The 24,414-nt window shown below is 41.4% G+C and overlaps 1 protein-coding gene across 7 annotated transcripts in view; it reads right to left on the reverse strand.

Moving 5' to 3' along the window:
• The window catches only part of UNC13B (unc-13 homolog B), a 221,948-nt gene that overhangs the window by 39,777 nt on the left and 157,757 nt on the right, over positions 1-24,414 (reverse strand). For all 7 annotated transcript variants that reach the window (XM_075740242.1, XM_075740239.1, XM_075740241.1 and 4 more), the window contains 10 exons: positions 23,130-23,299; positions 22,550-22,665; positions 20,545-20,708; positions 18,199-18,349; positions 17,160-17,228; positions 14,236-14,325; positions 12,642-12,776; positions 11,688-11,821; positions 10,718-10,803; positions 2,880-3,006 (listed from right to left, as the gene is read on the reverse strand). In XM_075740242.1, coding sequence (XP_075596357.1) covers positions 2,880-3,006; positions 10,718-10,803; positions 11,688-11,821; positions 12,642-12,776; positions 14,236-14,325; positions 17,160-17,228; positions 18,199-18,349; positions 20,545-20,708; positions 22,550-22,665; positions 23,130-23,299 — 1,242 coding nt within the window. The remainder of the gene's footprint in view (positions 1-2,879; positions 3,007-10,717; positions 10,804-11,687; positions 11,822-12,641; positions 12,777-14,235; positions 14,326-17,159; positions 17,229-18,198; positions 18,350-20,544; positions 20,709-22,549; positions 22,666-23,129; positions 23,300-24,414) is intronic.

Below are 24,414 nucleotides of genomic sequence, written 5' to 3' on the forward strand. Positions count from 1 at the left end.
TATCTAGCGGAGAAACTAATAAAAATAATCTGATTTCACAGAGAAATAGCTTCAAAATGTTGTTACATGGCAAACATCTTCTTCCTCATCTGCTTCAATTATTGATCTAGAGTCAAACACTGTAACGGTTCATGCACCAGCACACGAGGCAGAGGCTTGTGGTGCTGCTTCAGAGACATTCTGTACTTGCAGAGGTCAGCTCAGCCTGACTCAAGATGGCAGAGCCAACCTCTGCAAATGAGGTTACCCAGAATATGCCTCAGTCCTGCCTGCTGGGAAAGGGAGCGGCGCTTTGTGTATTGGTTGCACAACAGTAAACATAACACAAAAGGATGCAATTTCAGCTTGGCCACGAACCTGGCTCCTGTGGTCTCAGGCTTTACAGGTGGATTAATCTTGTTCTTTTGCTGTGTTGATGCACGTGGGTACCCACGTGAATATCCTGTGGCCCTTGGCAAGCACAGAGGCAAGAAGGCAGGCAGGGTTTCCAACAGTAAAAGAAGTAAATACTATGTTTGATGATGTGCGCCAGAAGAATATGACAGGATTTCAAAGGAAGGAATGCCTTTCCCCACCAGAGTGGAGGTAGTCTCCAGTACAGCTACAATACTGGCTGCATGCTAACATCAGTATTAAAACAGAACAAAGAACACTTCTTCACACATCTAAAAAGCTAAGGTGGTTTTTTTTTTTTAAATTACACTTCACAGCTTTTAGATCCACTCCCAGCTATGTTGTGACTTCAGTTTAAGAAACTGCTGCTGAATGTCAGAAACTAAGGGGGCATAAAAACTTCAGCTGTAATACTTTGGAGTCTTCACTTTATTCAATCATATCTCAAGGCTGTCAGAAATACGGTTTCTCATAGTTTCTACACAAAAAGTGAGTTTGTAGATAGCCTCTTGTCTGTTGAGTAGACAGACAACTCAGCTGTTCTCTGGACAGCAGCAATTTAGTTTCATCTAAAGAGTTTACTGACGTGCAAACCCAATGCATGGACTCTTTTGTTTAAGAAAGCTTCAAGACTAAAAATACCTGTGATGGAGCAAATCAAAGGACAAGAGCACATTGCTGTAATTGACACCAAGGGGATATTTCATGGCAGGTGAAGGTTATGGTTGAAATAAACATCACCTAGGTCTGACAACGTGGCTATTGTACTAAAATACAAGAGTGGAGTAGTAACAGAGCCAGCGGCTGCAAAGGTACATGAGTGCTGAAGCTCTACCACAAAGGCCAGCAGAGCAGAATAGTCTGCAAAAGACTGCAGAATGAAACCAAGCATCATTATCCTGATTACACAGGAGAAGAAAAGAGATTAAGAATATATGATGGCTTGCCTGAGACTGCACTGACTCAGAGGCACAGCAAAGAGAACAGGGCTTCCAAGACTGTCACTGCAGCACCCTATTCACTGAGTTAATGCCTCTCGCTGACCTGATTTGTTAAGCCAGGCCCATAGCCCAAGCCGAGCAATTATGCCAACTGCCTCAAGTCTTATTAGTATGCAGCTAGCACCAGCCTTGAGGGACTGTGTGCACTGCAGGATGGGAAGAGAATTCAAAACGCCAAACTGGAAACACAGTCAAGGTGAGATTTATTTTTTTTTTTCCAAGAGGGGTAAGTGCAAAGTGCTGCATTTAGAAAGCAGTGAACAGTCATACACAGGATGGGAAGAACATCTATGTAGGACAATCTGTTAAGGGTGCCTGGGGGCTGGCCTGTGGCCCACTGGAAGCATCACTACTCAACGGTATCATTGAAGAAAGGGAAAAAAAAAAAAAGGCTGCTATTATCCCCAACGTGTAAGGGCTGCAGCACTGTCTGCAAGGAAATGCAAGGCAAGGCCTAGATGAAACATCAGTTTTTAAGTCTGGATGTTACATGTTCAGACACACACCAGCTGGAGAGAAGTGAGTAAACCTCACTTACAAGGAAAGCTAGGAACAAACAGGAACCAGCAGAAGACTGGGAATGGACAGGAGAAAAGCATTTTACTCTAGTAAACCAGGAACAATTTGTTCTCCACGCCCAGGCTGGTAGGACAGGATATAACAAGTTCAAACGGAAGCAAGAAAGGTTTGGAGGGGAAAAAGGGGAGTATATTAAACCCCCAAAACCCAGTGGAGGAGTAACAGTGAAGCACAGGGAAAAAATGCTGCTTGAAGGAGATGTGGAGCAACCATCACTGAAAACCTCTGAAACACTGTTAAACACTGGTCAGAAACAACACACCTCCTTTTGCATTAGGCCAAGTGTGGGACTCTAGCTATGGTATGCTCTCCAGGTTGCTCAGACAACATTTTGGGCTCATAAATCTTCTTCAGGTCTGACATCTACTGCTGCTCTTGTGAAGTTAAATAAAAGTTGCAAGCAATTGCTTAGAGATTAAGAGTGACAGCTTATCTGATGTTTCCAACCAAACCACCTGGTCTTACAAAAAAAAGAAAACATTATCTTTACTTACAAATCCTGTTGTGTGTGTATACATATGACATTCATACACACATATATAGATTACATACAGTACATACAGATAAAGTTGTATCTATTAACACAAGAATGTAGGCATACATCCTGAAATCTGCTGTTCAAGAATTGCCCAAAGCCCACACTGCAGGCACAAAGTGGCTTAAAGACTGTCCATGCCATTGCTAAAGCTTTTAAGATCTTGAAAGATACTACACAAGAAGGGATTGAATTGTGTCAGGGACAGTGGCACAGAACACCAGAAGGCACAAACATGCATATAAACACAGAAAATCAGGAGTGAAGAAACGGTATATCATGAAGGCAACCACAGGAAAACCAAATGACTACCAAGGTAACATAAGGAGATGCATAGTGGGAATTTACTATAGGAGACATAACACACTCACGCTGGATATTCAGGCACTTGTCCCTTGAAGGCAGGCAGATCACGAACATATTCATTGTACAGCCACTTCACTTTGAAGTGTAAATTCATATAGTCTGCACTTTTACATATTCTGTGTTTCTCATGCTCTGTAAGGAAGGAAACAAAAGCAGTTAGGTCTGACCACCACGTCAGGCACATGAGGGTCTTACAAAGGATGTTCGCAGTATGCAATAGTTTTGAGGATGAAGCACCTATATAGCCACAAAATCTTGACAACACAGGGTTTTGGCAGCATGCAGGGTTCTTTGTGGTTGACTGTTGGGGCTCTGGAGTTTATTTCTGTAGCTCCAATTAACACTTCCATTTGTTAAAGACTTTTTGGTTGTCACAGCAATAAAAATAGAGCAATCTCTTATGGCCTTTCCATTTAACATATGACAGTCCAGATTTCATCTTTGCAGGAAACAAATCAAGGAGAGCAAATCTGTTAATTCTTGAATATAAACAAAGGCAATACCAACATGTTACACTACATCCCCTAAGAGACAAGAGCAGAAAGAATCAAATTCTTTAGAGCTCGACAGTGTAAGTCACAAGCAAATTCAAACAAGCTACACAGGAGCTGGAGTCTTCACTGATCTCCAGCTTGGAGAAATTCATGACACTTCTCTTTCAGAAGGCAACTGTTTTCTCATTTGTATTGCCTTCCTGAGGACAGTCCACTGAAGTGACCCATGGATATCTACCTGCTGCCAAGCCTCTTCCTCCTGCCAGGTTCCGTTATATTTCTGTATCCAGGCTATGTCGGGACAATGCAGTTCCTCCCTGTATAACACAAATACCTCCCCAACACAACGCTTCCCAGGCACCTGTGCTGCTAAAGCAGTTGCCATAGTCAGAGCTACATTTCTGCAGAGATCATCTCCCTAGACCACCGCTCCTCTTTCTCTCGCACAAGAAATGTATGCTCAATGTCTTTGCTCTCAAGGTCCTTTACAGCCTACATCCACACTACCATCTTTCAGTAGTTGACTCCCACCTTTGATCAGCCCACAATCCCTCCTTTTGAACTACTTGTTAAGTTTTCCCAAAAGCATCTCAATGCTTTCTCCCAAGCCATCTCTTGAGGGCTTGCACAGACAGCTCCTTCTACTGCACTGTTTTTCTTCAAAATCCTCCTTGAAAAGATAAAATGGATTCCTTTTCTGTGATTCTAAGAGGACTCAGGAGCCAGCGTTTGCCTGCACTGCAATCCTGAATTTTCAGCTGACCAATTCTGCACCGCCGCTCCCTAGTGCCACCTGTCCATATCCATCTCTTTGTCCTGCCAAGCTTCAACAGCATGAATACGCTTTCTGCCAGTCCTCTTTGTTCACTCTAGCATCACAGCAACCTGCTGGTCCATGACTACAGTGTGAGATATGAGACTAAAACACACGTGATTTTGGGCTTAGACTCAGGGTTTTTTCCAAAATTTGACTTTAGACGTGTCTTCCTACCTTTTGTATGGTTACATCATTATTGATATAACTCTCCAAGCGCATCACTGCTGATGTGTAAACAGGATCCAACTATGTTAAGAACAGGAAGTTTTTCTCTTAACTTTGAATAGCTTTAATCCAGTACTTTGGTACGAGTATCCAATAACTGGGTAGATAACATGCATGCACGAACAATACATGCTACACATATTCATCAGCAGATGATACACCTTAGTGATGTAAAATGGCCCCAGCTTTCTAACCAGTTACCTGACAGACAAGCTTATCTTACAATATTATAATCTATTTTCATGTAAATGTGAATTCTTGCAACTATTTCAAAACATTAAGAAACTTCCACATCTCTCTGGAAGCTTCAGCAACATGCACGAGAAGAAAGGCCGAATAAATTATGAATTACCCAACTGAAAACACAAAATCCAAAGAACTTTTCATGCATAATTATTCCATAAGCCTTGTCAACTCCAGAGAGTTGTTTGCAAAACTCTGTAAATATGTAATACAGATTCCCTTCTAATTCTTCTAATTCACATGTAGCAGATCCACACAGATACAATCTCAAAAAAAAAAAAAAAAAAAGAAAGGAAAAAAAAGAAAAAAAAGAAAAAAAGGGGGGGAAAAAGGGGGGAAAAAGAAAAAAAAAAGGAAAAAAAAGGAGGGGAAAAAAAAAAGAAACCCAACCTTTGTTTTAAAGAAATTAAAATGCCCAATATCTGAGAGACACAGTCCCCAGGGGTGATGGTTCAATGGAAAAATTACATGTGCTATTGTTTCACATGTACTGTGATCCATTACTCTCCACAGTGAATTTCCTTGTATTGGAGGCAAGGAAAGTCCGTTCCTGTTTTACATTAATAAGACTAGTATCTTTCTTGAGCATTAAGTAAGAGTATACTCAGTGTCTGAACTGCTGACCTCCCTCAAGAACAACTGCAGAAGAAAATGCAAAGCTCTCTCCGCAGATCTAAAACTGGAAACAAACACAGCAATAACCGTGCCTGCTTAGCTCCCTGCGAGAGCGAGGAAATCAATGGACAATTATAACTTCATTAACTTTGATATGCACTGCCACCCAGGTGCTTTCCCTGCATGGGGAAAGCGCTGTTCCTGCATAGGGAAGGTCTGACTTGGAGGTAAAAAGGACTCAAATCACATTTATTTCCTCAAAATTAAGCAGTGCACCAAAAGCAAGTAACTCAAGACTTTTCCTGGGTTTTTAGGACATTTAAAATACTACTAAGTTGCAGAATAGGAAGATGCAAAGCAGCCACAAAAGCATAAGCCCAAGGACTGCTACTAGAACTACCTAGTCATCTAAGCAGTAAAGGAGAGGCTTGACACCAAGGGGATAAAACTACAGGAAAGTAAAAGAAAAAAGGAGAGATCTTACCACCATAAAAGAGAACTTTACGTATGCGAAAGAAAGGTGGGGCTTGTAACAGAGCAAAGACAAAAGTGAACTATAACAGCTCAAACATGCTGGAGGACAAAGAAAGCCCCAAAACCCCCTCATCCCCAACAGCTTGTACCATCTGCCTTCTCCCCTTCAATGGGCCCTGCACGGTTTTGATCAGCTGTTTTTTCTGGAAAGGGAAATGTTTAAGAGCACTTGAAGGTGACACGGAAACACGTTGCCTGGAAGCATACTTTGAAAACCCATTTTAGAAAAAGTGAAAAGCACGGGAGCCATCAGACTTAGCACATTTCTGTTCTGCTTTATAACCTGCTGGATTTTAAAGAGCTTAGTGGCAGCAACAGTGGAAGAGTGCACAGATATTTTTCAGCAACTGCTGTGTTTTATCCTGAAAAGACCTCAGAGTTCTCTAAGTCTCTCATATTTCCTCAGCAGATTTCATCTGCAAACAGTTTCCTCTAGAGAAGAGCTTTTAGGGTCACTGAGGCCATATTATTGAGGCATTAATAGGGAACTGCTTCCTAGCAGCACACTTTCTAGAATCGTATCCAGTTCTATTTTTCAGGCAGAGAACAGGACTTTCACCACATCCTTAATCCGTGGATTTTTCTCTTAATTGTCAGCCTACTTTCCATGAGTTAATTTCTAGCAAATAATGATGAATTTCTGCAAAGAAGCTCTAGTAGGTGCTGAGGCTGTTGAAGTGCTAACGCTTTAGACAGCTGGCATCTGTGTGTGCATCTGATTCTCCTCCCCTTATTAGAAGCAAGAATGTGACAGAATGATTTATTTCAATCCTGCCCGCCAAGTCTACTCAGTCTCTCTTCCTATCAGAGATGCTCTTAATTTACAACTCTCCTCATGCTCATATATCCAAAATAAGATGAACCATTGTTGTCAAGGACGACGTTGATTTTCTATTACTAACTTTTAATGTCTTCCTAGCAAAGGAAGAGCAGAAGACCTCTTTGCTTGGAGAGTTTGTGCTTTCTGGGTCACTGAGCTTTCACAGAAAGCAAGAAAACCAGTAACTCTATTTAACATTGGGCTTACAGGGAGGTTATCCAGCTGCTGAGCACTGGTCAGCGTCCCAGAGGTGGAGATAACTGTATAACCTGGAAAAATCATTCTCTATACTACAGTGACTCCAGGATAGCATGATCTTGCCAGCCAAATCTTGGCTACACAACACATCTACCCGACCCGTTTTACTCTTGGGTTGATGGGGAAAGAGGGATACTTCACAATGCCCTGTCCTGCACTGCCTTTGCCAGCGAGGAGGGAAGGGCCAGGTATGCTGTTCACAGTTCCCTGAGCTGTCACTGCTCTAGGGGATAAAGAAAACAAACAAGCAGGGTAACTCCTGGAGCTTCTGCTGTGTCTCAGAAGTTGAGTCTCCTTAGGGGAGACAATGGCACAAGATAGGTCTGCAGTGCACTTGCCTTCCAGCAAACACACTGGTGCCCCGACTATTGCTACCCGTTGCTGAACATTTTTTAAAGAGAAAATAGGTGTTTCATTTTTATGACTTGAACATTTTACACATTAGCAATCTAATGCTTCAAAAGGTGCCCAAAGGACAAAGGCTGCAGCATCCACAGGCTAGCAAGACTTCTGGTTCTGAAGCCCCTGAGCTCTGTATTCGAGGTATAAATTAGCATTTATACATTGCCATGCACATGGGGGTGAGCTCCAGCTGGGAGAGGCAGGGTTAACTGCCACCCCCCAGGGAAAAAGGAAAACAACTCATGCAGGCAGGCATTGCTCTCCAGCTCAGAGAAGCCATCCTCCCCGAGCCTCCCAACTCTCTTCCACACTGCATATTGGAGAGCAATGTGGAAACATCAGGCTGGAAGGAGGGAGTGGGCGGTTTCACGCAGCCAGGCCTACACTCTTCTTACACCAAAGCCATTTCATGGCCTTTAAGCTAGAAGAAAATTTACTGCCTTTGCAGACTGAAAGGGCCAGAGATCATCAAGCGTCATCCCAGCCAGGAGGGAAGGAATAGAGCCGCACATGAACTGGAGCTCTGACCTCAGCGGTTATTCTTCATCAGACATTATCTGACATTATCAGACATTAGATCTTAATGCTCGGGACCCGGGAAAGTGGCTACTGCCCAGAACTGCTGAGCGTATCAGGTACTCCGAAAAAACAACTTCAGTGACTAGTCAGAACAGGAGTCCCCTTACAGCACATACCCTCATTTCCGCAGCAGCAGTATGGTCTTTCAAGTCTTCTTTGCAGAGCTGCTCATCACTGGCATAAAACTACAGGACGCTAAAGCTAATATTAGCACCTACAGCCAAAGTGCTAAAACTATGGGTAACAGATGAAAGTCTTTGCCTATTCACAACTATAAAATCTACCAAGGAGCATGAACTTACCACTTGGTGAGGTGAATGAGCTCATGTTATCCAGAACTTAAGAACAGAACATAACAGAAAACACCATGAAGAAAGTTAGAAGCAAGTGTTACACTCTGGGTTCATGTGCACATACCTCCACAAACAAGATTAGCTTTTGTTGCAGAGACCTCCTGATGCATGCAGATCTTGAAGCACACCAGAAATGTACCCAAGGATTACTCCACACACTGGAAAAGGCAGGGATGTGAAACTCTTGGTGTATTTAAAATGGTACAAAAATGAGCAACTCAAACTGAGTCAAGAGCTGAGGACAGCAAATCTAATCATCACCTTTCACATCCCTTAATCTGTTTCCTTTAATCCTTTTTCCCCTCATTTAAAAAAAAAATGCAGTGAGCTAATCCAATCATCTGTATTTAAAATACATGTAGTAAGGCCTGTAATTGAATTATTGTGGAGCTTGTTATAAAGGTTATCTTGGTAAGTTTCTGGAGAGCAAAGCAGTGCGGAATCACACTTGCCTCAAATAGAATTCTGCACTCTGAGGATTTCTTGAATATATATTTGGAAGAGACACCAACACAGACTCTGTCATTGCTCAATCCTCCTGCAGGACTTGCACAGCTAGAGTACCAATATATGTATGATGCAGTTTTTCAGCTTTCGTTGAAAATGCAAACCCTTCCCTCTCAGTCAGCTGCCTTTGTGTCAACTTTTCTCACCAAGAAATACTCTGAAGAGGGGTGCTCTTTCAGCATATTTGCTATGCACTGATGAACTCATGGGTGGAAACATCACACCAATCCTTGTCTTAAGAAGCTCACAAGTGACCAGAAGGATGTCAGGAAAAGCTAAAATAAGCCCAAATTCACCAAAGGACAGAGTCAAAGGGGACATGGTTTGAGATGTGAACAAAGAAAACCTGGAAGGCTGAGTTAACCTGGGCACTGGCAATCAGAGTCATTTAAAAGAGGAAAAAAAATCAAAGTCATGTCCCTTTAGACAGTCAAATTCACACACACAATCATTAACATTTTTGCAGATGCATTTTGGATGCAACAGAGAAAGGAAATCTTAGGGAAGTTAGCAGCTAGATCTGGAGAGAACCAATTCTCATGGCTGCTGATAAAGGAGAAAGATGTGGCACTTTTAACATGTAGAAGAACAAACTGCATTATAAATTCCTGAGGGTGGGAGCACAGGGGTAAATAAAGACAAAATGAAAAGGGGAGCCAAAATGGTTTGCAGGAGCAAACGGCTTCTAAGAAAAGTGAACATGATGTTATCACAGTTGTTTTATCTGTAACACATTAGCAAGTAGTGACAGTCACTATAAAAGAGACTCTTCAACGTAGCAGGTCTTAGTCCTTCTTCCCAGTATCTGTTCTTACATCAACAGGACCTCACAAGACAAAAGCACCGTGGGGTACAAGCATATATAAAAAGTTCCTAACACAGAAGTGAGAACACTTCATCCAGACGTGCAGCCTGCTGAATTCAAGCCTAGAGCTGGCCAAGGGTGTCCCCACAGCACAGTCTGTACCCCTGTTGTGTTGACAAGAGACTAGGAAATAGATGGAGTCAATCTTCTTCATTACAGAGCAACCTCACAGACTGTTGCCGAAGAGCAAAATGCAGGAAATTCTTTGCTGTCAGCAGGTTTTTTTCTAGCAGTCTGAAGTAAGACTCTAATAGGCTGTCACTCCTGTAAGTGAACTTGCATCAAACTGGGGGCAAATGAATTGAGCATAATTTTGTGAGTGACCAAAAGCAGTAACTTGACTTAGTTTTGTAATATTAATACAGGTAGCATGCTGTTGGCAGCATTGGCACTTTTGTTTCACCAGATTATCACCTTATAGATGATCATAAAGCCACTGCAAAATACTGGGAAAACAACTGCTGCCACAGCTGCAGAGCTGGTGGGAGCGGGATGCCCTCTGAAGCTTGTAAGAAGCTGATTACACTCTGCAAATGAATTTATAGAACTAAAACCAAGTTCAGAAATCATAACCGACCATCAGAAGAGTACTGCAAGTAGCAGAATTCCTTCCTAGGAGTTTGTTGGTCTCTGCATGCCTAACTCATTTTCAGAAATGGTAGGAGTACTAGGTGGAATTATGCTAAGTTTAATTCAAAACGAAGACGTCTGCAGCAGGATTTGTTCTAACAGCACGTTTCTGCCAATGGTTTAGACCATGTCTGCTGTATCATCCAGGGAACCACAGCCATGGCACAACCCAGAGTCCACCTACTTCTCCAGCCCTTACATTGCAGAAAGAAGCTACTGCTGATCTAAGTCATCATATCATCAGTCCAAAGTGAACTTCTGATTTCAAACCAGCTGGGATGACAATAAACAGGTTGCAACACAGCCTGACACACAGGTCTAGAGCTCATGCAGATCTCAGCCTCAATTCTCACACATAAAGCAGCTGTTCACAAACCACGAGAAATCCCTGCTCCAAATAGTGATGCTACTAATAATATGCTTAAGCCTCATCTACACCAAATGGATGGAGAACAAGAGATCACCAACAAGTCAGTGGGCAGCAGTGAGGAACTCTCTTACCTTCCATGGCGTATTTCATATCTTGGGCAAAAAGACTCCACATTACCTCCGCGCTGATCTTCCCAACAGCCAGCTCTTGAGGAAATCTGCGGGGACATTTGGGAAAGTCTTTGGCATGTATTAGAACAAAGGGCTCTTCTTTGTTCACCTCTGAGCTGAACTACAAGTTGAAAAGCTCAATGTTACAGAGGCTTCCTTCACCCTAGATAAATGACTACGTGGAAACTGGAGATCATGGACCGGACTCTCCTAGAAGATATGCATACAATAATTCTGGAAATCTGATCTCAATGCCCTTGCACCTTTTTCCCCCTTCTCCCCTTTCTTGTCCATATTTTTTTTTCCCCTTTTTTTTCCTAGGGTTACTAGGCTGACAGATGAAGACTAATCAGGTATCCCTGCCATGTTAAATCAATGATCACTAGGGCACAAGCCAGCCCTTTGTATATTAGACCTTGTCAGGTATCTCCCTCTCTCCTGCCCTGTGGGACTGCTGGAGGAGTAACCACCGGTTAAACAGACCAGTTTCAGGTTCCTTTCCAATGCTGTGCCAACCCCATCAAATGCAATCTCCCCAGTGCTGCACTGAACACCACATTCCTAAATCACAACGTAAGGTGTTGTCACCATGGCACCACTGTGTGCATTAATGTGCATCCCAGAACTGCTCAACATCAGAAAAAACCAAAAGAACTCTCACCCCATTTTCAGGTGCCTCCCTGAGTTCAGGATTGTAAAAATCAGGGTGTTTGTGCTCGAACGCCATCGTAACTGAACCTTTTGAAACTCTTCCATCCCAATCAAAAAGAGTTATTTATATAGACAGAGACAGATAAGACAGAAAGACAGACAGACAAGATAAGTACTTCTATAAATACACAAGTGACAGAAGAGATAGAAAGCAGTTTAACAAATAAAGCAGAGCACACAGAGACTAGCATTAGCCATACAGGACATGGATGATTCTTACTGATTCAGGACTGGGGTGTAAGAATTCTTGTCCTCTTCTATGATGGAAACTATCAAAGTAATGAGCTTCGGCCAGAAATCCAGATTCTTTATGCTGGGGCCCTGTTCCTCAGGAGGAAGGTCCTGATTTTTGTTCTGGGAAAGAAGCCATTGGAAAACCAGTGTAAATTTAAAAGGGAAAGGAAAAGCTGGCAAATGTAGATGATCATCCAAACTCCAAACACTAACTACCCGTGGACCCTTTCTTCTGAAGAGCTTAAAATTATTAATGTCTGCTGGGAACTTGTGTGATCTAATGCAAAACACAGTAACATGCTAAACCATGTTGCTTACCAGTAGCCTCAAACCCAAATAGTCCCTGTTTTGTCATGTACCATGCCAAGAGCAGATCAGGCTCCAGGAGACCTGCTGAGACATCATTTGCTCTAAGCTTGTTCCAAACACTCGCATTTTAGGCACCTGGCTTTATGGCTATATCCACATTGACACATTGTGTGTGCGTTACTGCAGAGTGGCCAGTAGTGCTCTCAAGGATTTGAAGAGTTTGTCTAGAGGTACCTCCTAAGCCCACTGCAGGACACTGGGTGCCAGAAAACAAGATAAAATTTCACTGCTTGAGGTTTATCTGTGCTGAAGACAGTTTGTTGATCAGTCTACGTGTGCTCTAATAGGCTTTTGCTCACTCGAAAGCTGCATCAAACTTTCTCTTCACAAATAACTGCTCATGAAATAAAATAGCTGAGGCTGGCAAAACAAATCGTAATTAGTTAGTGTAAAACAATTATTATCCACCAGTTACTAATTAGTTCTCATTAACTGATTACAAGTTTTGTGCATTCAGAAGATAAGTCACATTATTTTTTTTTTGTGTTGGCTTTTTATATCAATTAGTATTCTCATTATTATCTTAAGAAAATCAGAAACTTGGATTTCTGCCCACTTATCAGCTACTCACAGGATCTGTCTGGTACTCGCGACTGTACAGCTCATGACAATTGTTGAAAATGTACTCATAGGTGGAGTTGAGGCAAGCTTTTACACAGTCCTTCACTACCTGGCTGGCTCGGGGTGGACTCTGCAGCTCTTGGACCTGGCAAGGAGACAACAAAGAGAGTCAAACAAAGCACTGTTCCTAAATCAAACAGGGAAAGAACAAGTCACCGGAGTTTGGGAACTACCCAAGGCTTGGTGGATCTGCTTTCAGTGACTTGTGCTATCAGTGGCCTGAAACCATGAACAGGTCCCTCTGCCCAGGCACTTAAAACAGCAGCAACACCACTTCTGTCCCCGCAGGATCATTTGGAGCATAAAAGAGATTTTGAAGTGCCAAGGAAGATTCTTCAGAATAAATAAATTATGTGGCTTGATATATGTATAATCTGAGCCAAGCACACACAGTTTCTGCTAAATTTATAGGATTTTGCTACGAAGCTAGTGAGCAATCTTTTCAACCATCAGAAGAACATTCAACAGACTAGCGGAGCACATTACATCTGATCTGGAAAGTACTGCTGAAGACCAAACACTCACATGCCTTTATATACAATAACTTTTTTTAATGACATCTTGCTTCACAAGCTTTACTGAATTTTAAAGCACACCAGAATCCTTGGGGACATGCCAACTGATATGTCTTCTCCTCCTGCAATAATAGCTCCTTTCATTATTTCATTGTTACATTGCTTTAGAAAAACACTGCAGGGTTACTTTAAACTAAACAGGCATGATCCTGTGAATAAAACTGTAACCTGAGACAATTTTGATATTTTCACTACATCTAAACTTTTTGTAGTATTTCTATAAAGCAAAATTTCAATACAGACATATTGTCTGAACAAACACTTTCAAAATAAAGTTCTAGAACATCATTTACCCTAGGGCTTAAGACTAAAATTCCTGAAATAGCTCAAATTAAAGACTTGTTTTGGTAAGATAAAAATTATTAAGTGACATGTGCTAACCTACAACAGCATTCTTAAAGATTACGAACAAAAATTAGGAACTAAAGATAATCTCATTACACATTGCTAGAACAATAAACTTAACTACAGAACCAGCATATTAGCATTCACAACAACTCTCTTGGATCTCTATTGAGAGATACTATCCCATTTTAGTATCTTACCCTCCAAGAAATAAATTTAAAAATATTTACTAGATAAAAAATGGTGAAGAGATGGCAGTGACTGATAAATGTTGTAGACAGTTTTATAGGAAAAGCTTCTTAATGTTATTAACAACAGTAAATTAATCTTCCTAAAACCAGACAATTTTCTTTTTCTTTTTTCCTCTCTTTTTTTTTTTTCCTTTACTAATTTTGTGCTGTATTTATGACTGAAGAACCCAGGGAGAGAAAACAGCTTTCATCTTCATGATGCAAAATACAGTGAAGTAGAGTAAAATATGGATGTTTATTACATGGTCAGCAGATGATCTCCATTTTCCGTGTCTAAAGCACAATGACATGAAAAAATGGTTTGAAAATGGGAAACGAATTCCTGTGGCAAAAACTGCAGAGGTCCCTTTCCCATCCCCACTCATAACACTACCTTCATCCTGAAAAAAGTGATGCTAGTCAGCAAATCCACTGTAGACTTCAGGTCCTGCAGCCGTTCGCGGCTGCTGGCTGGGAAGTTATTCTGTCGACACAAAAAGGGAAATCCTGTTGGAAAGCACAGTCAGATCCATGCAAGGCTTCAAGCATGTGCTAAATAAGGAAAGTGTCTTGGAAACATTTCCTGCTTGAGAAGCTTGTAACAGTCAAAACAATGCTCAATAAATAAGGCCTTTTTGCTGCAGGAGCTTATCTGTTTGCTTAATTAAATAGCTTCTCATATGAACGTGAAGTTTGTGGATGCCAGAAGACTGACAGCCCTTGGTGGCAGATCTCTCCTTGGCTGTAGAAGGAGCAGGCAGGGAGCAACAGCCTCGCCACCAGCAGCCCTGGCCTCTTGCTTTAGGGTGCTTGTGCGGGCCGTTTCCTTTCTGTACTCCCTGCTTCATTTTTGGCTTCTCTTCTGAGACACCAAGAGGTGTGGTATATTAGCAACCTCTCCAGAGAAATAAACTGGACTGAGAAGGGAAAATGAGCGCTGCTCCCTGTAAGAAGTCATTGTAACCACTCAGTCCCCTGTAAGATCCCATCTGCCAAGATAAGCATGTATTCTTCAGTGCCTCCTTCACTCTAATGCATTTATTTTATACACTCTGCCCACCACCCCGCTGTGCATAGCCACAGCTTCCTCTTCCACTCTCTGGGTTCCACTGAAATTACAAGTCTCATTGTCCCTTCCAGATATGATACGTCTGTGCACATGTGTGTATGTATGTATATATATGCATGCAAATGCTGAATGCAGGAAGCTTTGCTTCCTGCAAGAGACTGTTCCCTTTCTGACCCTGGGCATTTTGCCCTTTCCTACATTCCCATTCTTTCCTTTCTGTGTCCTTTAACAGTGTTCATGTTCCTCAGTGTGTTCTTACATTCAAGCTGATGTGATTGGTTTTGCTGCAGGTAAAATAGCAAAGGCAACCTTCAATTGGATCATCTTGTCTTATTTGCACATTCAAAAATTGTTAGAGACAAAAGTTAAAAGGGCAGAGGGGAACAAATTTTCATTTATTACTGAAGACTTGCAGAAAAATATGCTGTCTCTTGACAGCAATTGAGCATTGCTGCAGTTCAGCTAACCACTGCAAGCAATTTAATGCTCTTTACAGTCATTTGTAGATGGTCATTCCCAGACAACTCTCCTTTTAAAGTTAAGTTCATGTCCATACATGAACTCTCTGGCACTCAGGGCATTTACCAGAATCAAAGACTTCTGCGGGTCAAGATTTAAACACAAACCATGGGATAAATTTTGGAGACTGAAAGCATGTTCTTGTTTAGGAACAGTAATCAGGAAAATATAACGTTATCTGTAAGGAAATTCAACCTCCTCTGTGCTTATGTCAGCTAGCAACCAACCAACAAAAAGAACGATTGACATGAGCACAGATTAACCAATTTTCTCACGGAACACTTTTCAAAATTATATTCAGAGGACGACTTGGAGCTGCTCTTGAGAGGGCTCCACCTCTCCCCTCCTCACCTGCTACCCTGCCCCTGAAGGAACACATATTGGTTTGACATTTTTCTTTTTCACAAATCCACACTAACGGTTCTTCATTGTTTTAAGTGCTTACAAAGTGCTTGATTAAATTATAGGAAGGAGGAGGCTTAATCTGGGTAATTTAAGTTGTAAATTACCATCTCCTGTCTTAAAACCTGGAAACTAACACCTTTTTCTTCCGGAACTTAACCTGCCCTTCAGTGGTCTTAAAATAATTACTAAGAGCTCCCATTTCGCTAAATGTACTGCCCAATAAATAACATCTAAATTATTTAAACCACACAAATCTTTCCTGGTACTTTACATAACATCTTACTTGTTTGTTCAAGGTTTAGTTGCATAAGCCACCGGAAAGCAGCTTTTATTGAAGACCAAGCAAACAAAAAAAAGCATTACCAGCACAGCTTCCTATCACCATGTGTCGATAATATTCCCTCTGCTACTCAGTGGATCTATGCTCTCTTTACATCATCCCTTCCAGTAACATAGTTTTAGAATAGCTCTTTACACAACATTCCTTTTATCTTCTTTTGCACCTTGCCCCTCATGCCTTTTGTTTGTCTTCCTAATGCACTTCTCCTCTTACTTCACTCTTTTTTCCCTCCTCTGTATGTTTTACTGTGTTTCAGATAAATGCACTAACCAGAAGAGAAACTTTTAAATAAATAAAATCAAAGTTCACATTTTGCCACCGTTTTTATTTTTTTTCAACGAATTCGTTGCTAATCAAAATAATATAGCAAGGTGTTAAAAACCAGAGCGAAGTCACTTGGTAAGACTACGTTGACTCTGGAGTAGGAAAGAAGCCGGAAGGTTTAAGGAGCCTGATGGACTGATGCCTACTTTTGAAACTCATCTCTTCCCAATATGCTGAAGTGGGAGGGATCTCAATCTGAGAGAACATCTTGTAGATCTAGAGTCAGGGAGAGTGATTCAAGTTTGCCAGACCTAAAATAAGTGACAACATGGCTGCAGGTTCTCTAAAAGATTGCTGTCTTACTAGGGGAGAACAACTTTGTTTTCTCTTTGTAGATGATACCTGAGGTAGCTGATAAGAATAATTCAAATTAATCAATCCAATCCAACTTGCATTTCTGGGAGACTATCAGAGATGAGCATAGTTCAAAATCCTTAAATTATTTCAGAAGTGTTGAGGAAGTTATAATGGAAGGAAAAAAACATGGTTTAAGTTCTATCCACAAGGAAAACAAAACACTGTATTCAGGCAACAAGCTTGTCATGACAGTTCCATAAGACATAAACTACTCAACAAGTTAGAAATGTAAGAGAAATCTAAATGGTGTGTTTCCCCTCTGCCCACAAGAATGGCTGAAAGGATTCTGTTTATTCCCACTCACCCTGTACATTGAGAGATCAATCCGAAGTGAATTATGAAGCTGGTCCAGAAGCTTCACAAATCGTTCTTTCTGCGGAGTAGAAAACACCAGTAAACATCACATATGATCATTGTCCAATTGATGTTCAGAGCAAGCAGCACGATATCAGGGAATTGGTGTCAGACCTCAGGAGAGCGGGAGGAAGCAATATGGATGCATGATATTGTGCAACGAGTATTTTATTTCGATTCTTGGATTTTTATACTGTAATTATTTCTGAAGTCTGTGTAACATTAGAATTGTCAGAAAAATACTCAGTTACCACAACAAAAACCCCTCTGATTTCTAGTCTGCAATTTGCACCAAACTTATATTTAAGAGAAAATATTTATTCAGAGATAAATAAAGGAATAGGCAGAAAAGGGTCTAATTCAGCACAGTGATACAGCTCCAAGATCTTATCTATTTGTTCAGTGACAAGTATTACAGACTTCTCATGACTATTTTCTCGAGGTCAGGTCTCTCTACTGGATTCTGGCTTGGCATTGTGAAGACCTCTCCATTCAATCTATAAATTCTCAGTCTGATGGGAAGCATGACCTTTTCCAAATATTTTCCCAGCATGCTCAAGTGCACCACATGTTATATGAAAAACATTTTAACCATTAGGGAGATAGACTTTGTTGTTGTTTTCTTCTTAAAGCAGTTGCTAGTTTTAAGAACAAAGTTCTGAAACATTCAGATTGCACGGTATAGCTTATCAACAGCATCGCCACACAGAGTTTATTATTATTTGCTCATTTCCATACCATCTGTGCTCCAGTGTGATTTGAACATGAAGAATAAACATCGCAATGCATTACACTGATTAATATCTAAAATGTGTGATGATGATGACAATAAACCTGTGCTCTTTGTCTAGTCTAGAAGAGCTCCACAGCTTCCATCACCTCACAGATTCAATGTTCCTTAAACAGAACAAGTTATTTTTTGAAAGGCAGAAGCACCATAGGCAAATTACAGAAGTCCAATTGTAACATCACCAAACACGCAAACATACCCCAAAATTGGAGGCTGCAAAGCGGTCCGAAGCAGACACATTTGTGGAGGCAGTTGTGTGTGCATAATAAGCATTGATATTGGCAAGTAAGGTGCTCATCACAGCTGGCACGCCTGGGCACATGTATTTAGAGGAGAGACATGCAAAATGCCTGCAAAAGGACAGTTCAGCAAGTCATTCCTGTCTCTTTTGTGTAGCACAACTTGACTCTATCCCTTTAATAGCCCCCTTACTCTAGCTGGCAGCATGAACAGATGGAAGTTATGTTTTCTCTCTTTCTGTAAATCTCCAGCATCTTAGAGTTTTTTCAGAAAGATACCATCTAGACAACAGATATGCTCAAAACAAGAGAAAGCCCTTCACTACAGCCTTTTCCAGATCATAAAATAGCTTCTCAACTATTTGTTGCCAACAGCTTGTGACTTAGGTGATACCCTGGGTTCTGATGCCAATTCCTAGAACCAAGTCTGACACAAGGAAATCTATATAATTTGCTGCCATTTGAGACAGCCCCAGGTTCCGAGGTGACATGAGGCAGCAGCAACTGGAAAGCATTCAAGCACAGCAAGATCACACACTAGTATTTCTGTGCTGCACTGATATGTGATTCCTTAGGGCTAACCCTTCCAGCCTGCAGGAAGCGTGCACGCTCATTTGCATTTTCCCATTTAACTGTTCTCATTAAAGTGCAAGGAACCTTCCTGCAGGAAATCTCAAAATTATGCCAGAAGTGTCCAGGCTTGTGAAATGATTAAACAAGAAAAGAAAATCTATTAGACATAAGGGGAAAAAAACCCAAAGCTTAAGAGGTCGGGTATTATGGGACATGGCAAGTAAAGTTCATTCCAACAGACAGGAGAGTTGGGCCACTTTTCCTTCATGCAGGAACCTGCACTGAGCTCCCAAACTAAATTTGGGAAATAATTTGTAGATGTAGCTTTCTCCCTAGGGGACTTACACCAGACATTAGCTTCTGTGCTAGTTAACCTACAAATGATTATAACAAAAAAAACACCTCCAGTGAGAGAATTTCACAGGAATTCACAAGTCAGTATTTCAGACAAACGTGATACTGATGCCTGAATTTAACTTGCTTGCTACATGAAACTTATGTACCAGTTGGCCATTTAGACACTTGGTAAATAAAGATAGACACATAATATGGCTTTGTTTAGCTTGAAGAGAAGGCATGAGGAGTGGAGTTTAATCAATGGCTTGACTACTTAGCAGAGAGGGGAGGCTTAGTGAGAAGACTGAGCCAGGACAAAATCCTTTTAGAGGAAAAACTGGAAGATAAGCAGCAATATGCAGCAGTTACAGCATAGGAAATTCAAAGTAGGATTTTCAATTTGAATTTCAACCAGAAATTTCTTCCCCAGAGTAATGCAGCCTGAGGACAGGAAAGGTTGTGGATCTCCATCCTTGGAAATTTTCAACACACTGAAAGAAGCCCTGAGCAGTCTGGTACAACTTCCAAGTTAGCCCAGCTATAAGCAGGGACTAGACCTCCAGAGATACCATTCAATTCTTTTCCACTTTGGCTTAAATCAACAGGCAGAAAAGGTGCTTGCAAGGTGACATAAGTACAGATCATAACTCATCCAAGGACCCAGACCCCAAAACTTTCAGCTTCTAATATGAAAAAGTTCACTCTTGTTTGTTGTATTTAATATCACATTTTAAATAAGGAATGAGCTAAGCATAGCGCTAATAGTCTTTAAGAGGAAAAATGGCTGATCCCAAATCCAAGTAAAAGTAGAGCGACAAGGAAAACGCTCTTTGAAGATCAACAATTGCATTAGCCTAGCTCCAAAGACGACAAATCAGTGGCTCCATTACTCAAAATTCCTATAAATATCTTCAGCAGCACCTGGGAAATTAGTGACTTCAGAAGACTGTATCAATTGCCACAATAGACATGTAGGACAAACATTTTGAGAAATCTTCAGTGGGATCCTTGGGCAATATCTTTTTAACAGAAGAGTGCTCAAACAGGGATTTTTAGAGTCTTAAAACAGGAATGGCTCAGCTGATCAATAATGAAATATGGTCATTTACACTACCAAAGTTGGTGTAATTCATTAGAATTAGTTTTAAAAATGCTCACACAAACTGTTCAGATAGATGCTTAATTCCAGCACATTGTCAGACATTGATTTCTAGACTTTGAGGAAACCAGTGATTCAGACACAGGCAGTCTCTTCCTGCTCACAGTAAGCCCCATAAGGAGCAGCTGTCACTGTCAAGCCTTCCATTACCAACGCACTTCATCTTCTAAATATTAACAGTCACATCAATTAGTTACACTGATTATCCGCACTAAACACCACACAAAATGCATCTTACGTCATGGCCTGGTATATTGATTCAATGCCGTAACGCATGGCAAATTCATCCACGATCTCTTGAGCTGTCTCATCAAAATACACCTTCCAGGCATCATCTCCTTTGGCATCAGGGATCTTCACCACCCCATTCCCTTGCACATCTGTGAGATGGTGAAAGAGGTTCTGAAATATAAAACAGAAATGGAATTATATGAGAGGTTGCTGAAGCCTCCAAGTGAATTTCATTAAGAGCTTGGAACTGCTGAGAAGGCAGTACTAAAACAAGTTTCTTTGCTCTCCTCCCTCTTTCTTTCCCGCTACCCACTAAGAATTTTTCTGCTTTTACCTTCTTTTCTTCTTCTAGCTGAATTTTTCACATGCATACCTACAACTCTACCCAGCAGACGTTGTGAATGATGCAGAGGAGTGCTTCAATGCAGTGAAACCACGGACTAATTAGTTTCCTAAAACCTACACATTTCTGTCCTCAGAATGAAATGCCTTAACATGGACAAGCTATTTAAACTAGCTGATGTAACAGCTCTGTACCAGCTTTGTAATTATTATTATACAGCAGAACAATCCAAACAGATTTTTTTTTTTTTTCCTGAAAAGGACATCCTTAAGATCACCCCTAACAACTAGACACTTGCATTATTATTCAATATAGCCTTTCACTTTATCTAACACTGCAAAGGCTTTCAGCTATCATTGCTGTGCAGAAATTGCACACTCACTTCAGTGGTTTTCCCAGTAATCTTCAAATTCACATCACTTACAGATTCATCAGCCTTTCACAGGCTCCCTGTAGTAAGGGATGCAAGAGTCTAATGATCTCATTAGGAGCTAGAGGACTCTGCTTTACACTACTATTTTCCTGATTAAATTATTCTAGCTGTAAATCATCTTCATTTTATGATACACAAATGAAAGAAAGTGATACTTAAAAAGAGACATATTTGCAAAAAAGGGCAGCAAGTGATCATGCATGTTCAGAAGGAAAAATGAAATAATTTACCAAGCAGAAGCCATCACTGAATTAAAAACCAATAAATATGTATTGAAGGACACAACACAGCTTACTAAAAGAAGCCTATTGATGGTTGTATCTGCCTGTTCCCTGGTAAGGCCAGAAGACAGCACAGGGCTCATCTAGCCCAGCATCTGGATAAACATGTTGTTCCCCTAGCTGAACATTCCTCTCTGTGATACGTCTGTCATTCTTTTCTAATCTGAATTTGCTTAAACCTCTCTGGACTTCATGATATTGTTGTATGTCAGGTGAAAGGGGCTCTGACTACTCTTTCTTATTCAGGCACTTAAGAGACTGACCCTGCCACGTGCCTTCTCTTTGACAGATAGACTGGGCACCATGCATCTCCCCAAAACAAGGTTTTCCCTTTAGTCATCCTCACAAGTCATCTTTGGATTTCTCCCAACTTCTGCAGCACTGCCTGCCCAGCTTAGTTTACTCTGAAACAGGGCAGTACCCAGTAACCAGAGCTTCTGTTCTGTTCCCCAATAGCTGTTCATAGCTATATAGCAGTGTAGCAGCACAGAAGACTTTAACACTAATATCTGCATCACTCAACAGCCAGAGCCAAAACCTTCCTCGGACCAGAATCAAATCATAAAGCATTTTGGTATGCCTTCTGTAAAGAAAGACATAGGTATAGTACATGCTGAAAACATCGCTCAAGGAAATTCAGAGGTTTCTCCACGTTAAACCCGTGGTGTGCTCTGAGTTGTGCCAATGCGTGACCTCTGCCTGACAGCAGCAGAGCTGTGATGGAGTGACAGACTGAGCCAGCCAGCCCTCAGCGTGGGGGAGACAGCATAAAGCCTTCTTTGCCTTCCTGACAAATGTGGATCTGATGATTCAGCATGTTTCCAGGCCTGCAGAGTAGGGAAAAGGAAGCTTATCTAGGGCAAGGAGGAATATTTCAAGGAAATAAAGGTCAGAAAATTGCTTCTTCAAGAGACAGAATGGACCTGATGACGACTGAGCTGAACCTGCTTCTTACCTCATGAAGGCAAGTGTACTGAATATGATAAGGAGCCACCTTCTCCTCGCCTTTGATCTCCACACTGATTTGCAGGCGAATAGCCCCAGACACGGCAGACTTATCTGTTCGCTTCTCTAGAAGGAAAAATCATCAGCATTTAAATCCATTTTTCATGTTCAGAGCACAGCCATCTTAGGTAAGCACATTAGAAAAGAAACTGCTGGAAGCTCAGCGTGAACTGATCAGACACACCACAGAGAAAACTTTTTTCTTTCAAAACTTTGAAAGACTGACTGTAAGCCAGTCCTTCCAACAGCAAATGTACAATAGGGTCCCTGACCTTGGATTCAGTTGGCTGAATGAGAACCACCAAGGACAGATTCCTTTCCTGAGAACAGGGCTGACTGATGTGGAATTTGTTCCTGACTTCACTACAGTCCTGAGCTCCTGGGAACTGCTGGTTGTCCCTATCAAGAAGTGCCCCTTGAAATCTTGCGGGCTTTTTCTCTTTCCTGCAAACTGCCCAGATGCACCCAAGTATTCTTGAATGTTCCCAAACTAACATGTGACATGTTTTCAATCCCAAAGCCCTGCTCACCAAGGTTGTACCACACATCCATCTCTCCGCTCAGAGTACGGACTTCAATGATTGTCTGCCCCAGGAAATCATCTGACTCGCGTTTCAGCCTCTGCTTGACACGCGACTTGATGTCATCATCTTCATCCCATACTCGTACCTTGATCCGGTCAGAAGAATTATGGCACTCACTGCAAACAAGACGAACATAATGTTAAACATAACACAGCCAACATTTATATGCTACATGCTTCCCATTCCTCTTGACCCACTTGTCCAACAGTGGAGGAATGCAGAAACAAAATGCAAATAAATGCCTATTTATTTAGAATTGGAGCATCTAGTAGGAGCTACACAACAACATTGTGGTGCGCTCTAAATGTTCCTGTGACATGTTAGACACTGCACTTCAGATGCATGCTGAAGGACTGCCCTACCCTGACCACAACCACCAACTTCAGACTTGGAAGTGGCTGCGTCTCTCCTGCTCCTCCTGCCTCTCCAGCAGCAGCTCCCTAAACATGTGAATTCTCTTCACTGTTGTTGCTTTTGCTGTGAAGGCCAGAACAGCCTGGTGATAGATAGCTAGGCTGGTAAACTCAGCCTACACACCCCGAAAATGCCAGTGAGCATCTCACTGGTTTCTGATAGCTTTCCCCATCAATGATCTTCTGTTCAGCTGTAGGCATTAAAGGCTACTTGCGCTTATGCATGTGCAGTATCTAAGATAGCATGGTCAAGGCCTATGACAAACACCCTTCATGCTGGTTTTTTATAGAAGAGAAATAGCTCAGGTGGAGGTACCTCTCTTACACTACTGCTTTGTGACTCTCTTGAAGTATTAATGCAAAATACATTACAATCAGATGATACAAATGCTGCCTGTAAGTGGGAGGAAAGGGTGGGATATAGCAGTTACAAAGTTGGTATTTGATTACTAGAATTGATTCTGCCTATTATTCACAGCTCAGACTGATACTTTGTGCCCTGGGTGGATCAGTAAAGACATTTCCATTAAAAAAAAAGCAGTTTACTGTTTGCTGAATTGGCACCCTCCAGCTTAATGCACAGGCAGAATTCACAGCCTCCACCTCTTTTTAGGTGTTCAAATACCTCTTGTAGATACAAACAGGCTCCTGGATGTCAGAAGTGGGTAGAAGAACCTTATTATAACAGCTCTGCTCCTTTACAGGGCATTCAATACAATAAAGCAATTTGAATGCTCATATAAGACCGTGACAAGGGTGATTACTCACCATAACCACTACAAATGTCTGCCCTCAAGGAAACAAAACCTATGAAAACA

The sequence above is a fragment of the Balearica regulorum genome, chromosome Z (genome assembly GCF_011004875.1).
Source record: "Balearica regulorum gibbericeps isolate bBalReg1 chromosome Z, bBalReg1.pri, whole genome shotgun sequence".
Classification (NCBI taxonomy): domain Eukaryota; kingdom Metazoa; phylum Chordata; class Aves; order Gruiformes; family Gruidae; genus Balearica; species Balearica regulorum.